The 17,535-nt window shown below is 39.1% G+C and overlaps 1 protein-coding gene across 2 annotated transcripts; it reads right to left on the reverse strand.

Annotated features, from left to right (window-relative positions):
- Nucleotides 1-6,889: 6,889 nt before the first annotated feature.
- On the reverse strand, nt 6,890-16,141 carry tsr1 (TSR1 ribosome maturation factor). Of its 2 annotated transcripts, none has more exons than XM_087796169.1 (15): nt 16,004-16,141; nt 15,537-15,640; nt 15,225-15,453; nt 14,331-14,465; nt 13,793-14,244; nt 13,566-13,704; nt 12,472-12,656; nt 8,871-9,112; nt 8,643-8,802; nt 8,298-8,408; nt 8,099-8,231; nt 7,890-8,006; nt 7,474-7,614; nt 7,327-7,401; nt 6,890-7,267 (listed from the first exon to the last, which is right to left on the reverse strand). In XM_087796169.1, exons 1-15 carry the CDS (start codon nt 16,128-16,130, stop codon nt 7,089-7,091), a joined length of 2,529 nt encoding a protein of 842 aa, XP_087652295.1. In that variant the 5' UTR covers nt 16,131-16,141; the 3' UTR covers nt 6,890-7,088. The 2 variants fall into 2 exon arrangements, with proteins under 2 accessions (XP_087652295.1, XP_087652294.1); XM_087796168.1 differs by having other exon boundaries at nt 6,891-7,267; nt 13,566-13,707.
- Between the last annotated feature and the right edge of the window lie 1,394 nt (nt 16,142-17,535).

Genomic DNA, 17,535 nt, shown 5'->3' on the forward strand with positions numbered 1-17,535 from the left:
AATGACATCATTCATATTTGCTGTTCAATGTAGTATTTTTACATATATATATATATATATATATATATATATATATAAATAAATAAAGTGATTTTAGCTCTTCTCGTGTGAACTGATTTAACTTTATTAAAATCACTCTTGAATGTTCAGTTAGTGATTACATTGAAATCATTTTATAATTATAATAATCATATATTTGTATAAGTTGTTTGTGAGTCTATCTTCATTGATTTAATAATTTATACAATTATTACAATTCTCATTCAACCAACTTTTATGAAACAGTATCTTGGTTGACCTGAGTTACTGTAGAACACAATACCTTCCTATGTTGCAAACATGAATGTTGTCCAAGTCTTGTCACTTTTATTTACACACCTCACTGTCATTAATCATGAATTTGCCTCAGGAGGTCACACAGTCTTTAGAGCACTTTAGCTGTTGCCCTCCAAGAAAACTTCAGTGAGAAGAGCAGGTCCTGCACGGGCTGTCGTTCTGGCTGCTGCTGATGTCCCGGACAGACTTTATCACAGTAATCAATCAGACCCCAGAGACCTGCGCTGGACATTTAACTTCGGCCTGTCAAAACACTGTTTAATACAGCAAAAAGTGAAACGTTGAACTTGTAATGACCTGAATAAAATATCCTGCTTGCGAGCAATCATTCAATTAAAAGCAGGAATGGCTGAATCCCATCAACAACCCAGAGAGACCATCCTGAAATCCCCAGACTTGCATTAGCCAGCAGGCAAAAGCGGAGATAACGCAGACTCAACAGCCAAATCCTCCAACTGTCCACTCTCACTCTCTAAATCAAACGCCTCTCGCGATGTTTCTTCTATATTTGCCGGCGTACATGTGACATACAGTATATCTTTAAATGGCGAAATGAAGTGGACTTGTTCCCACGTGTGTAACAGCAGATATTCAACAGGACTGCACTGTCAGTGGCCCTCGTGTTTCTATAGGCGACCAGCATAAGGTAGAATGTCTTAGCAACATGGCATCGCTTGAATCAGACCAGGGCAGAGTAAGTCCCAAGGGCCACATGTGGGTCTTTGCATAGTATTAATGCGGCCCTCATGAGGTTAAACTAGCTGATCATGTAAAAAGGTTTCTGAGAGCAAACTTAACCAGTTCAATTCTGAATATAAATGTTTAAAGCTTTACGTCTTTACCACACACACACGCACGCACACACACACACACACATTTTTGTTTCGATCAAATGTGTGACCAAAACAATCTAATGTTGTGTTGAAGCAACCGTCAGTCCACCAAGAACTCAAAGCTGATTCTCAAGACTTGCTCTTTGCACCTGAACTCACCCGTCAAAGCAGCTCACACACTTTGTCAAACCAAACAATTCAGCTCACAAAAGTGTGCAGACAGAACCATTTTATTTTGCAGAACAAATGCTTAAAACATGTGGATGTTTTCCTCTGGTATTGTTTGCCACACGAGGTATAGATGATTTATACTTGACACATAGTTGATAATAGAGAAATGATGTTTGGCTTCTATCTTGTTCATCTACATTGGTTTTGAATTGAAATGAATTAGTGTTCAAATAAACACATGTGTGTGTGTGCAAGGTGTCTGCAGACCACATGGTTGTCCTGCGCCTGCTCTCTGCTCCTTGCTCTCTCCTCATTAGCCCCACACGGCGGAACAGTTCACCACCTTCTCTCGCCAGACCTCCTACCTTCCCCACCTTCCACTCTCAGGGAGGGACCTGTTGTTCTCTGCTCCAGACCAGGCTGGACCTCCTTCTTTTCCCTCTTGCATCGACTAAATCTCTTTTCCGGGCCTGATGTTGCTGAAAACCATATGGTGTGTGACATCATCAGGGCAGGAAGTGGGGAGAGGGGAATGGTAGAGCAGGGAGAGATTGGCCTGCCAGGTTCAGTGATGTCAGCACAAAAGCACTCTTTAGGGCGGGGGCGCAGGTTGGAAATTGTATCTTTCTCTGACTTGACACCCACCTGCATAATCATCAGGGCTTATGGAAGGGAAGGCGAGAGGCAGCGTTCACCCAAGGGGAACCTTGATGTCCATATCCAATCACTCTTGAGTTCCTAACATGTCAGGTCATGCACTGTTTACACTCATTTGTGTGCAGCTGGTATCCTGACATGCCAAAAAAGTCTCCAGATCATGTCTTCCGTTTCATTTGTACCGTCCATAATCACAGTTTCAATCTGCTCAGCAGGTTCCTATGCCTGTCAACCGTCTATCCGCCCTCTTTTGTTCTCTGAGTGAACTCTTTGTTGAGAGACTCTGGTCTCCATACCATCACCAGAAGATCCAGCTCTCTATCAGCAAACACACACAGATATACACCAGTCAGCATCAGTCACTTCCACTCTGATTAATGGCAGAGCTATGGGGAGTCTGCCAGGCAGCAAAGGGAGGAGAGGAGAATTTTTGGACGTGGACTCTGCACCCCTTCACTGCCCCCTCTCTCCACCTCCTCTCAGGCTCCTCTGGGGACATTCACTCCTTGGCCCAGCCCCAGGAAGCAAGGAGTCAGGACTAGGCTAAGAGGAAGAAAAGGGGGAAACAAAAGAGCGAAGGACGGATATTACAGAGCAAAAACAGAGCTGACCTAATAGGATTGTAAGACAGCACCTAGAGAAACAGATGAGTGCAAGATGTGCCTGAGATGTTCCCCCGAATTTTATTAACGGGCAAAGCTGCACAGAATCACGTACCTCCCAAAACATCTGATCCAAACTCAATAAGTGTTAACAAGAACATCCTGTAGAAATGAATCGAATGAGGTGGACGTGGAATTCTTCGTGCCTCTTCTTCGCCATTGTTCATCAGACGTTGCCATGGCATGTCCTTCATCTTCGTCTATGTTCCGCCTCCTCCCTGGTCCTATTTTTAGTCAGTCATCTCAGCGTGTAATTATTTAATATGGATACAAAACCAAAGATTGAAAATAGGTAACCCATCAGGGAGACATTAATCCCATCACCAAAGAACAAATGGCTTCATTACAGGCAAAGTGTGTGTAGATTAATTATCACGTCTCTGCTGAATAAGAAAAGCAACTCTTTTGGTAATGGTTTTCATAATAGCTAATGGAACTGAAGGTAATAGATAGATGCTACAACTTCTCAGAAATTGTGGACCATTCTTCCCACTTTCCAAAAGGTAAGATCCTTTTGATTTCAGTCACGCTAACGAATGATCGAAGCACCAGACACATATGATCCATTTCCAAGATCCTGTTAAAAGCTCAAAATATTTGCAGCCTGTGAACAGAGTTACAGCTGCACGAGAAAAATGTAATTGCCACAAATTTTGTTTTCAACTCAGAAAGGGTCTTCTGAAGTACATATTAACAGAACGCTTTTATGCTTTGTGATAATAAATCTTTGGGTAAATGTTTTTCACATTTTTATATTTTATAGAGCTCATGAAATCAACAAAACGGTATCAGTTTTGAATGACTCTCTTATAATGATCGAGCCATTAAAATAATAGCTTAAGAGTTATGATATATATAAATGCTGTGGAAGATACATCTATGATAATCTTTATCTTATGTAACTCATTTGTTTTATGGTTACCAACTTTCAAAGGGGGTGCAGAAGATTCTGTCACACCAATGCTCTCTCAACACTCAAATATTACTTACTTACTTAAGGTGTTCATTCTTTTTTCTTAGATTTTTATTAATTTTCATGACCAAAAAAAAACACACAAACAAAAGGAACAGTAAGTGAAATCAAACAAGCAAAAAAATATATATATAAGTGGTTGGATTGACTATCACAATAGTCATTCAGTCTTTCTTTTTTGTAAATATGTAAATACTTTCCCCATTTCTAAAAAAAATAATATGTTCATCAGTCGCAATTCATTGAGCTGTTACTACGACTACTACTTTGCAGCATTAGGACTCAGTGGAAGGTTAGTGTGTAGATTGCGGCCTCTCTCTCTCTCTCTCTCCATCACGCTGGTGTTTTATGGGCTGCGGTGCAGTGACCTCCTTCTCACCCTGGTGCCACCCAGCCGGTGCAGGATTCAGGCACTCATGGCCTCTGCCAAAACCCCACAGCGCCACATCTGCAATCCATAAACGCCAGCCACTCTTGCTCTCTTGTTCTCTCGCCCACATCGAATCCCATACTCCTCCATTTCTCTCCTACTTTCCTCCCTCACCCACTTTAATTCCTCAAATTCCACTCATCTCCTTCTTGGCATTCTTTTGACTCCTTCCTACCACTTCTGGTTTCATTCAGGCTTAAAATCATCTGGCTCGTCCCTTATCTCTCATTCCTTTGCCGCCCTGTCTCTCTCCTTCCGCTTCTTCATCCACGTCCAATGGAAAACCTCTCAGCCATTATATCTTCAGTGGTGGCAGTGGACTGGGAACCACAAAACATTCCAGATCCAAAAAACATAAGTCACCAGTCTTCATGTCCTCTGACCGCAGTCTGTGCCAAACACACACTTCACTCAGTGGATAGATTTAGTGTTGCAATGTTGCACTTGGTCCCTGAACTGCTACGATGTTGATCTGCTTCAAATTGATAGTGTCAGGGAAAAAATGTGGAGTGCAAATCTCAATTCTGAACCATCTACATGTGTTTTCAACAGCGCCGTCCGATGCGGGGGTATTGAATTCCCCCTCTGAACATGTAGGACACGTCGGACCTCTCCTCTCCCCTTAAACAAGATGTGTTCAACACACCACTGCTCATGCCCTTGCTTCCATACTTGAGCAGGAAAAAGGGTTTAAATAAATTACCACATCACCATCCAGAGCTTCCAATAAACCCTCATGGGCATTGGAGACCATTTGTCTTTCTCATTTGTTGAACCTTTTTTTCCCATTGTAATCGGAGGGTGAACTTTCGCTCCACTCTGAGTCTCAGATCATGTTCTCTCCTCCAGCCCAAAGTATTCACCTTTGAGTTGTTCTCAGCCATATTGGCTCGTCTTATCCCCGCAGAGCTGTAGGATGAATCATGTTGCTGCAATCATGCTGCAAGAAGTCGGAATGATAAATATTGCAATTTTTGAGTCTGAAACTCCCAAAGCTGCAGAAAAGAGAAATGGGGCAGAGAGAGATTTTCTTGATTTCTGTTCAGGAGGGTTTTTGTCTACAAGTGAGAGATAAAGTACAATCATAGAGTCATAAAAAGACCACCAGGTAGGGTTTTTTTTTTTTTTTCAGAAGATTCGACAAGGGCTCAGATCATGAGGATGGAAAAGCAATGGATTGAATATGAAAATCCAGCAACTTGGAGCATTCATATGAAACACACAGGGATTTTTCTGATCAATATTTAATAATTTAATCTAATTTAAATATTTATATATATACATTTTTCATCTTAGAAAGTCTTGACAGAGTCCATCTTGGTCTTGGAATTCTCTCTGAGAGTGACTTGACTACAACTTTAATTACATTTTACATTAAATTAGCAAATAAATCATACTGTGTGGAGTTTGAGAGACGTTATCTGTCACTGGGTCTTTGTAATAGTCAGAACATGTTAGTTACAAGGTGGTATGGAACACAGCATACACAGGCATGTACAATGAACTTTTTTTAAATAAAAAAAAAATAATCCTTCTCTTTTGTAAAAAAAATAATTTAAGAAAATAAAGTATCAGTGGCATAATTATAAAGAAAGAAATACAGTAAGATTTTGAATTAATGTTTAGGACTTTGTTTTTCCCACAATATACATAATATTTTAGGTGCAAAAATACACCAGATGACACAACACACATTTTAAACAGTTAACAGAAATTAAAACTAGTTTGACTGAAATGATGGCGTGGTATTCCATACAGAGCGGTGGGGGTAGGTTCATTGTCGGTAGTAAAAAGACACGGTTTTATAAAATTAATGAAACAATATACTTTTTTAACCCTAGTCATTTCTTATATTCAAACTGTATTAAACATATATTTTAATTGGCTTCATTCAACTTAAGTATAGTTAAAGTTTTGTATTGTTTATGCTGTTCTGCACTTCATATTTAGATGGTCTGCTTGATGATTAGTTTTTCACAACTTCAGCAGGGAATACAAATCAACATTTAACTCTGAAATAGAAAGTTTGCAAGTCAACCAATGTGCCTTCTGCCTTTGCAGTGAATACTTCCTGGATCGAGACACAAATTTGAAATACAAAGTCGAAATTAAATATTTTTCCTTTTACCATCATCAATATTTCCTGACATATTTATTTGAATCTGTACAAAACAAATCGCGTAATTTGGTGAAAAGACGCATCAGAGTATAACCTCCTCTGCAGAGATAATGGATTATGGGAAAGTGCACCTCAAAAAATCTGCGCTTGGATATAGATAAACATAGCATTAGGATGTACAGTTGGAAGTAAGAGGAGGCTGGGAAGTATTGCATTTTGTAAAGGATTTTTTAAAACCGCGTTCAACCTTTCAAGTTACAGTAATTCCTGGTTGCGATGACCTCTTTTGGCAGGACAAGTTTCCCTGGCATAAAGCAAACACGGCTTGAAGAACAAAATAACATTGCAACCCTGTCAAAACATCCATGAGATGTACTGAGGAAACCATTCCAATCCACAAAGGCATCCACTAAACTTAGTTTGTGGACATTGAAAGTCTGGGGGAAATGCATATAAGCACAGGAGACACAAGCTCACACTACAAACCAGGTTCCTATTCGGACGTTTCCTGAAACTAGAATTTCATTCTTGATGTTCAGCTTCACCATTACACTATTGTACTTATACATCAATTAATTTTGAATAAATGCAGAATTGTTACAGGACAGCCGGTATTTGTGTTTGATATATTAATGATGTTGTTGTTGACCTCAGATGGAATATTTAATAAAAGACAGAATACATCCAAGAGACATGTTGAAACACTCAAGCATGACATTGAAAATGTTGCATGTTGTTTCCAAGACTAGAAAGTTATAAAGCAACGCCATCTAGTGGTCGCATCAGAGAGAAGTTGGTTGTGACAAAAACGCTTTAATCATGATAAACCACAAATATTCATCACAGCAGTTCTTAATTGACATGCAAGTACTTCATGATTTAGCATGTCCGTATGAATGTGAAACCACTAATCCATGTCCAGCTCATCCATGTCCACGGGGCTCTCTCTTTTGAACCATTGTAAAGACAAAGGCACGTATGGGTCGTATGTCCAGCGAGGATAGACCCGCTTGTACAAATTCATCATGACTGTGTCTTGAGAAGGAAGCTGGTTATCAAACACACACTTCATGTGACCGTGTGTTCCTGAAAAGCGCATATAAAGTTAAAAAAAAGAAAATCCAAACTATCAAGGATGGTCTTACCTAGAGCTTCCTTGATGTGACCTCGACGACCCCACTTGGTTCTCAGCTCCACTGGTTTGAACCACATGATGTCCTCTGTGACACAGCGGAAAGAGGACATTGTCAATAAAAAAAAAGTGTTTGGATGGAAGAAGATTGTTCCCTCACCTCTGTTAAAGAACATGTAACGGGCAACTGCAGAGCGGCGGTTGATTTTGAATGGATGTCCACTCAGCACGATCCTCTTCAGCACCACACGTTGAGGGTCGCAGCTCAGCAGACTCCCTGTTGCCACCAAGTCTTGGATGCCTTGATTAAAACACACAAACGTCATTGTCACTGCCATGGAGGATAGGCCTTTGTCTGCTAGAAAAATACAGATTTCAAATGCTTTAGCAAATGTTGTTCTCAAATCTCTAATGTGGGAAGAAAAATATAGATAGATATATCAATCTAGTTAATGTAAGTTTCAGTGAAAGCATTTTGAATTTAATAAATGATTTGTTTGAAGAAAAGGCTCTATATATATAATCTGATGTGACGGGATGAAGTGTTATTATTAGATTCATAGATTTAAATCTGACCATCATTTCTTTGCTTGAAGAGCAGGACACCTGTAGGAGGAAAGGTTATGGGGGCGTACACAGACACCACTGTCGGGGCGTCAGGCTTCAGGAAGCGCTCCATCTTGTGCTTGTCAGCTAAAACAGGAACAAATATATTAAGAGAAGTTTTGTCTCAGACACGCGTTATCCATTCACGATAGAAGTTAAAGTGGCAAATTCAGTTTTACCTAATGTGTGCTGAGAGAAAATGGGAGACGCCCTGAATCTCCTGAAACCACAGTGGAACACCAGCTCTTCTTTAGATTTGATGGGTTCTGTGTTGCTGGGGTGTCTTCTCACCAAAAGGTGCATCACCGACATCTGAAGAAGGATTACAAATACAAATAAAAGGTGGTAGACTGTATCAAAATAGGACAGGTGGACAACCTTCTGTTCATGAGGCAGCAGAGAGATCAACACTAGAGGACGACCTGACTGAACACTCTCCATCACTGACTGAGGAACGTCACTGATGTGCAAAGTAACATACCAGCCAACCTGCGGAGACAGTGTAGTGAGAAACGGACTTAATACATAGCATTGTGGAGAGTGATGGGCTGATGAAGCTTCATTAAGCAGTGTCATGTTGTTTAGAGGTCAGTAGATGGCGCTATCAGTTCATGTTTCATTAGAACAGTTGTTCAAAACAAATGAAATTAGTCCAGAGACCGCCATCTAGTGGGCTCTGAAAATGAGGCTTCATCAGACCAGCAGTAATTTGGGGTAGCTTACCATGGCTCCTTCTTCCTCCTCCGCAGCTTCTGTAAGTATACGCCGGCGTGTGCGATCAAAGTTTTGGAACTGAAAGATTCGGGAATAGTTGACAGGCAAATTTTCCATAGAATCCCACGGAGACGAGCGGAAACTTTTGAGGCCTCTGTATCGTTGAAATCTATACAACAAGCATGGTAAGTTAACTTTTTTTGATTTCTTCACATTAGATTGGAAATTATGACCAACCGGATTCTAGCTCCCATGTCCAACGGCGTGTCCACCTCATCGGGAAACAGGTCATTGGCTCGGGCCTCCCGGTAACGTCTCAGACCTTCCTCCTCAGCAACCTCATCCATAGTCTCGTCATAACGATGATCTGGTCCTACTCGCTCTGTTGAGCAAACCTCCTCCTGCTCTTCTTCATCTTCATCATCATCATCATCATCTTCTTCCTTTTCATCCTCCGAGCCCAATTCTGAACCAGCATCCTGAGAAAAATCACAAAGAGCTTGCTTGATAAAGTGATGTGGGTGGCTGGTTGTAGGTGGCAAATTAAAAAAATTATCTATAGTTTCCAACTTGTTTTGAATCATTCATTTCAAGTTCAAAGGTATATGATAGCCACATGGACTACAGCAAGACATACTTAGAGGACATGTATGCCATACATTATTGCACAAATATATCAAGAAAAGAGTCCATCTGAAGTCGGTTTCATAATGAACATTTTGTTATTGTTCATTGTTTAGGATTCTAGGTCAGAGTTGGTAAAGAATGGAGGACTCCAGAATGCCTCAGAGTAAACATTATAACTCAGTTATAATGAAACTGCTACTTTTTGTTAATGTGAGCCCAAACACTTATTTCATTAAAAGTTGAAATAATTGGAAGAGTAGCTTTGATTTAATGACAAGCTATACAATTCTATAAAGTCATCTGCACATCTGTCATCAATGAAGGATGGAGAAAAGCATGAAGCCTCTTACTGTATACAGGGCATTCAGAGTAACCCTTGACACCCTCTGCATGACACTATGCAGCTCAGAAGAGTAACCGCAGCAAAAGGCCCCTCACCATGCACTGCAGTATGGAACGCTTCAAGACACAACAGATCTTTCCCTCATGCTTGACATACACTTTTACTTTTGTCTGCAATTTTTGAATAGTTTATTTATGTCTTTTTATATTTTTGTGCATGCATTTATTTGTTTGTGTGTGATCAAGGGATCAATAAAGTATCCATCCATCTATCCATCCGTCTGTCTGTCTATCGATCTATTAAAGTTTAACTTTTATTTGTAAAGCACCTTTCAGGTCCGGAAACGTGTGCGCGGAACCATCAGTAGATTCTGATCCGCAGACCTGACCATGTTTAGCTCTGAAGGTTTAAATCAGAATTTTAAAATTGATCCTGGAGAAAACTGGCAGCCAATGCAGAGTTGGCAGGATATGTATAAGTTGAACAAATGTATGACAATCTATTCTCTCAGCGCTTAAAATTAAGTTAAATTGTTTTGTGTTTTTGTGCATCTACTCCCTTTTCCCCCCACATCTCTATCATCAGGGACTTAACATGCATTATTTGTAATATCCCAAAACATAATCTTGATGTTATATTTGCATTATGAAATGGGGTAAATCACTTGGGGCACCAAACAAGAGGGAGAAAACATCTCTACAGGAGCTAAATTCACAGCCTCTACAATCCGTCATTGCTAGAATATTAAAAATAACCACCATTTGAAGTTCCATTTTCCCCCATTGTTAACTTTGCTTTGTACTCAACCGAGACATCAAACAAATGCTAATAACAACTACAGATCATAACGGACCCACATCACCAAAGAATTTCATTTCAAGCGTAGCTAGAGACGCATAATACATAAATGATCAACCCCTCCCTGCAGACCAGACAGGAAGTTCTGTGCAGAGTTCAGGAAGACGGGGTGCTTCTCCCGGGACTCCAAACGCTATTGTTGTGGTCAATAGACCAGAGACAGACGAAACAATAATAAACAACGCTGCTAAGTGGCAATGTGCACAAAGTAGTTGTCACGTTTTTTTTAAGTTGCATACGTGACATTGCACCTTTTGTTTTCAGGACATTTTAGACCATTATGTTGCCCGAAAAAAAATATGTGTTTGTGGTATCCCTTGTGTTGCCTCAGGGTCAATGTGAACGACCTCCCTGGCTTCCAGAAATACATAAGCCATGGTGGAGGTCGTTCACCTTGACCCAGAGACAACACAAGGGGTAAATACTAATGTCGCACAGTTTTAATAAATTGTAAAACAACATTGTCTAAATCTCATACCCCATTTCTAAATTCTCTACCACAGTTTTACAGTATGCTCTGGTGACACCTAAAGGAAGAGGTAGGGAAGGTACAATTATTATCAGGGTTGTAGAGGGAAAAGATTGCAAGTCCGTCACAGCGCAAACAGAGACTTAACCTAGATCACACACGCACACCTAAAGACAATTTAGAGTTCTCAATCTACCTCTATACGTTTTTGGACCATAGACTATGGAAGTGCCTGCAGTAAAACTACGCAAGCACATACAAACTTTCCAGAGAAAGAAAGCAGGTTGTCCAAAGGTAAAAGCAAACCAGCAACCATCTTCCTAGGGCTATATGGTATACTGCTTAATATTTAAAAAACGGTTTGATTATGTTATGAATTTATCATATACAGCTACCGGATGTACACAGCATATAATTTAAGTGACGTGCACTATTTTACTCCTCAATAGCAGGCATAGATAAGGAAGTTGTAACAAAAACCTTTGTGCTTTGAAGTTTATAAAAATATCGATATTGCAATATTAGCACACGGGATATGCATATAAAAATGTGTGCTGTAATTTACAACTATTTATGGTTTAGATCAAGTATCTTGAATGCGCAATTGGAGGGGGTTGGTAGTAAAAACAGCTTGGCGGAAGACGAGGACAGAAATGCCGATGAAAGCTGCGAGCAACTTATACCATGAAGACACGGTACCTCAGGGATTTGGAAATATTTCGGTTTGAATACAGACGAAGAATCACAAAAACATCTCTGCAGAAGAACAGGTTGCTGTGTAGATTTGTAGTGTTGCCCGTTGTTGTTGCCACTAAGGAAGCACCACAAGGACCTTTATGCATCATATCAGTCAACTGCACAGAAGATTCTGGTAAAGATGGGAAAGCAAAAAGCAACCTCACAAAGCACTATAAATTAATTGTTTGCTTCCGTCGCTCCGTAATAAAAAACTATTCAAAGCGACACAAAGCGCTAAGCGAAGCTGTTACGCAATATTTTGCAAAATGCACTCTTTCAATCAATTCAGTATGTAACGATGGCTTTTGGGATCTTTTAAAGCAGTTCTACCGAAGATATCAACTGCCTTCTCGCTCATATTTCATTCAAATTGCAATTCCAATGGCAACCCATAGTGAAAGCTTGAGATAGAAGATCTCACATTCGTACACTAATAAATTGGGTCTTTTGGAGATATTTTCGGGTTTAAATCAAGTTAAATAATATTAAGTGTGATACAAATGTTGACTGAATAATTAATAATAAATAATAACAATACAAATTTGAATACAAATACAAATACAAATTTTGACCAAGCACTATTATACTTTTAATCCCTATTTATTTAATGTTGTGATGTGGCAAAACATGACATGAAAACAGTTTTATAATGGGATATTTCGAGAAAATCAACTGCAGTAATGTTTAGATTAAGATGTAAGATATTTTGGCCATACCACCCCTGCTCTCCATGCAAAGGAAGACGAATATTTAGGACAATCGGCAAATTAAAAATCATTTAGCAGATAAGGCTAAGAAGGTACCTGCGAGTTTGTTTCATCATCATTTTCCATGGCCTCATCCATCATGTCGTCGTCATCATCATTTTCCTCACTGCTTTCATCGTACTCTCCCTCACCATCCTCTGCTTCCTCATCGATAATCCAGGAGGCCTGGTACTCTGATGTTCCTTTAGGGACCTTCATAACACGTTTGTTCTTTCGAGCTTCTACAAATTAAATTTAAAAAAAAATTGTTTTCAGACAAACAAAAGGCAGCACACATCTCTGCCAAGGAGAACATTGTATATGATTTTATAAAAAGTATACAATAAGACAATGAAACAATGTATATGATTATTTTTGATTAACAACCAAAGCAAGAATTTTGACAGTGTTTGTAGTTACACGAGTGGATATTAAATATTCACAAACTTAGAAATATTTTCTCATTCACCAAACTGATGATCTGCATTTAGTAAGACAACATTGATTGTTTTTTACTGAATATTTTAATCCGCCATTTCACAAAATTATAAAATAATTATAAGCTTGTTTTTATAATATAATGAACAAAATGAGCAGCGTCTGATCGCTTCAAGTCTTCTTTACGAGAGTCATATAAGCTCTTGTTGAACTTCATCCCATCAGTTTGATCAAACTGAAGCTGCAGAATGAAAGCAACCAAAGCTGGTTTACCACATGTGATCAAGTGATCGGAACGATCTCCTTTAAAGACACACTTGTATAAATACACCATCACATGATTTTTTAATTTTGTAATTTGTTAACAAAATACGTTTATTTTAAAAATGAAAAAAAAATCTGACTCTGGCTGATATAAATAGGATTTAAATTGCGATCAATTCTACGTTGATTGAAAAGTGTATTTGTGTGCACGCACAGATTCATACATCCGACTATATTGTACATGGATTTGAGTGTTTTTAGTAGAAAATCTTCTTTGTACATGAGGCCCCAGGACACCACCAGATTTGAACCGTATCCTCTTTTTGCATTTAAACATTTTAGGAATTTTTAAAGTATTTTCACTGTCAGACAAATGAATGAACAGACAAAAATGACCTCCTTGGCAGAGATAATCACATTTAACCTAAGCTGTGGCCATCAATCCTCACCCTCAGCTTCCATTAGCTCGCTCTCCGTGGGCCACGTCTGTTCTCCATCCATTGGGTCAACCTCGGCCTCAGACTGCAGATTCTCCCTGTTGGACGGATCGGCTTTCATCAAGATCCGAATCTCATCTTCACACCCATCCTGCTGAAAAGACAGAGGATCAAAAATGATTAAGTGACATTTGATTCCCATACATACTAAACAATTGTACCAACAGATATTTGCTCACCTGCATTTCAATATCTACTTTTCCACCTTTGGCTGGTCTGGGGACAGCGACATTAAGGGGCAGAGGGTCAGGAGGAGCATCAATTTGATTCAGCTGGAAGTCACCATGTCCACTTATATGAACTAATCTGTCCACTCGTAACGGACGACCACGCACATATCCAGATACCATGAGAGTTCCCAGACCAGTCTGCCCGGCCGCCAGCCCATCAGCTTTGTTGTTAGGAGAGAATGTGACATGCTGTGCCAGTAAATGGGAGCGTCTGGATCGAAAACCCAACTTTCTCTGCCTCTGAGTGCCTAAGTGTCTGAGAAGCAGTGTGACCTCCTGCTCTGTGTCCAGAGGAAAGATGCGGGTATCAGGGAATCGAATCTCTGTGATCTTTGAGAGAACCCTCTTGTATTCAACCTTCTTCTTCACAGGGAGATCAGACACTCCCTGGCACACGAGGGCTGCCGGTCAGAGACACCAGTTTAAACATTAGTCATCAAGCTGAGAGAGAGGCATTTTTAATCTGAAGATCTTTGTTTTTACTGACCATGACTGGGAAGGCCTTGAGCAAATAGGCAGGAGAGACAGTAGTCTCCGTAACTGTCCCAACCTTCAGTTGGATCCAGAACAAATATCAGGCTATCTGCTATCTTAGACACGTCCATCAGGGAGTGAACATCATCTGTAGGAAAGACATTTAAGCATTAGACATTAAAATGTACATTTACAAGAATATTTAAAGGTGGAAAACTGCTTGCAAAAGCTGTATTTTGTATTAAACACCTCTCCCCACTTTTTTCTGACTTACTGTAAAGCCTGGGCAACATGTTTTACTTGTTATTTCAATATCTGCTCTATGTGATTGCCACAGCAGGATAGAGATATGACAATACTGCTAATGGTTGGTCTTTATAAGCTTAAAGGGCAACTAACAAGAAAAAACAACTCTCCTGATTTGTTTCGAAGTCTTCCTCTCCAAAATGCAGTAAGTCCCTCATCATGACAATGTTTCGAAGTTAGCACTTACTTTTCTACTAAAGTTCTTCCTCGTCTTAAATCTCAGCAAACTAAAAGTTACAAGAGCGATGCACATTATGATGTAATTATGGTAATCACACCCTGCTTTGTTTATACAAAAAAACCCGTTGGAGGTAAAGACTTCTGGGATTGATGATGCACAATGACAAACCGCGATGGTTGACCAATCAAAGCAGAGGGGTTGTAGTTATGGTAAACTAGATTTATTCAGAATAAGCAAATTAAGCAACTTTTCAAATGTAAATATAATAAAAATAAACATCATATTTATATAGCGCTTTTTGGGACAATTTACAACAAGGATGAAAAACATTAAATATAATTTATTATTACGACTAAATGCAATCAACTGAAACTTCATGAGCAACAAATCCCTGCCAATCTTAGTATAAACAATATTCACCTGTAGCTTGGTTTACAAAGGTGAACCTCTGTTTGAAGCGAGGCAGTAGCATTCCAAAACTGTCTTTGATCCCACTGACGCACTGCTCCTGGTGTATGACTCCACCTCCACCTTCCTGACGAAGCCATTTGGTAACAGCGCCTGCATCCACGGCTGCATGGAGTGAAACCACGGCAACCAGATGAGGTGGTCCATCCTTGGTGCCGAGACGCCGTTTCTCTGTAAGAACCTGGGATGAACGAGAGAGGAGTTTACCATTGAACAAATAATTAAACTAAATAAATGACTAAAAGGCCAAGTGATCAACACTACCATGTCTTTTTTATTCCTGCGAAGCTGATTGGCTTTATGTCTTCGGTCCATCTTCTTCTGTTCTTTTCTTTGCTTTTTAGTGAGAGCTATCACAGATACTCTCCCTGTGTGGTTAGATTAGCCATATGTACCATGAAACAGTGAGCACAAATTTACCTTATTTTATATTAATGTATTATAATTACACTAAAAGTGCATATCATATAATGTGTTTAAATAAGAACAGTCTTACATTCTATAAAAATATGTGTCTGGAACTTAAGCTAACATCAAATTACATTTAACAATAGCAGCCATGTTAAAGGAGGTGTCTACTTGTTCAAAACATGAAGAATAATTGTATAAACTGTGATTTCAACGTTATTTCCTTCAAAACGAGATTTAAATGTAACACGTGTGTCATACACGAGTCACTACACACCAACTAACAGATATTTAGCGGCGAAGTCAGCTAAAAAAAATCGTACCTTTAGTTTCTTTGTCAAGTTCACCCTTAGTTCGATGCTTGCCATGTTTGTGCCCTTTATTTTTCTGTTTGTAAATACCGGCTCGGTGGCCTTGTTGTTTTTCGGAGTTTGCAGCCATTTTTGCCATGTGGGAGAACAGGCGAGGTACTTCCGCATTGAAAGATACGTCACCGAGAGGCGTGTGTGAAGTTTGTTGCTAAAAACGGGTTTGAATTTATGTTTTAGGATATAACAAATGCCAGAGTATAATCCAATAGCAATATGAAATCTGTATTCGGTATTATTAAATAATATTTAATTTTTATTTATATTGTTATGGTTTGGCAGCTGTTTATTTTTGTTTGTTTTGAGCACGCATTCTACTGCTTACTTTATTTGTTGCTTCTTCTTTCGAAGATATGCTGTGTGTTTATAAACCTAACTGCAACCAATGGTTGGTAAAATAAGTAATAATCACAGCTCAAACCAGTGATTAAGCTTAATCGTCAATGGATGTCAGTATAAGAATCCATTTTTTACACAAATACATTCAAATCCTGTGTTGTTGTTTTTTTCCAAATAACTACTTATATTAAAATTGTCCCAATATTTTGCTAAAAAAATGTATATTGAAGTTGTAGATATATCAGAATCAGAAACTTGTGTTGTTAGTGTTGTAAACACAACATAAGGATTTTAGGGTGGCAGTTAAGACTAAAAGAATGAAATAAGATAGCAGAATAAAAGGAAACATTGTCAAAAAGCTCATGAAGGAACAAAAAAACATATAACCATGATCCGGATCATGTGATTACACCAATAATAATGTCATTGCAGAACTGTTTGGGGAAATCTTTGTGTGTTCTTAGATGAGAAATGGGTTTGGACTTGAAAAAGAAACCACAATGTTACATCATCAGCCATGGATCCAGCAGAGGTTGAACTATGAACAATGGCTGACTATCTTGAACTTGCCTCTGGGGGAAGAAGCTAACTTTCATATTTTGCAACTGACGAAGCTTTCAGCATGTGAGATATGTGTCTATTAAAACCAGTCTTGAGAAAGGATCTGTTGTTCAGTCTTATTTACAAACTTTGGACCATCATTATCTTTCAACTGTCTGTGAAATAAACTGGTTTTAACAGATGGAGCGAGATTCCTGTGAATCTTTTGCGAAGACTTGCCCAAAAACATATTTGAGTGATGATATTGGACCTTTGCAAGTGTGTTTATTACACACGTAAAAGGATAACCATCACATTTTCAACTTCAACATAATACAAAGATTAACATGACATGTGGTTTCCTTATCATTGTCAAAACCTGTCCTGTGGCCTATAAGTCAGTGTATTGGAGTGAAGGTGGCGGAAATTGAAATTAGATTCCCTTCAGAGGGATCAGTTGTGTCAGTACCTCTTGTTCAAGCCAACAGCATATTAACAATAGATTTGACATGTACAGTACAACATGGAAATGGCAAATTGGCATGTGACACTCACAGATAACTTATTTTATAAATGCGAAAATTACACAATTATATGTTCTAGTATAA

This window comes from Callionymus lyra, chromosome 7 (assembly GCF_982586985.1).
Source record: "Callionymus lyra chromosome 7, fCalLyr1.hap1.1, whole genome shotgun sequence".
Lineage (NCBI taxonomy): Eukaryota > Metazoa > Chordata > Actinopteri > Syngnathiformes > Callionymidae > Callionymus > Callionymus lyra.

Coding starts and splice junctions, on each gene's coding strand:
- tsr1 (XM_087796168.1), bottom strand. CDS start 16,130: ATGGCAAAAATGGCTGCAAACTCCGAAAAACAACAAGGCCACCGAGCC. Junction 15,641..16,003: donor ACTTGACAAAGAAACTAAAG/GTACGATTTTTT, acceptor CTAACCACACAG/GGAGAGTATCTGTGATAGCT. Junction 7,402..7,473: donor TTACATGTTCTTTAACAGAG/GTGAGGGAACAA, acceptor GCTGTGTCACAG/AGGACATCATGTGGTTCAAA.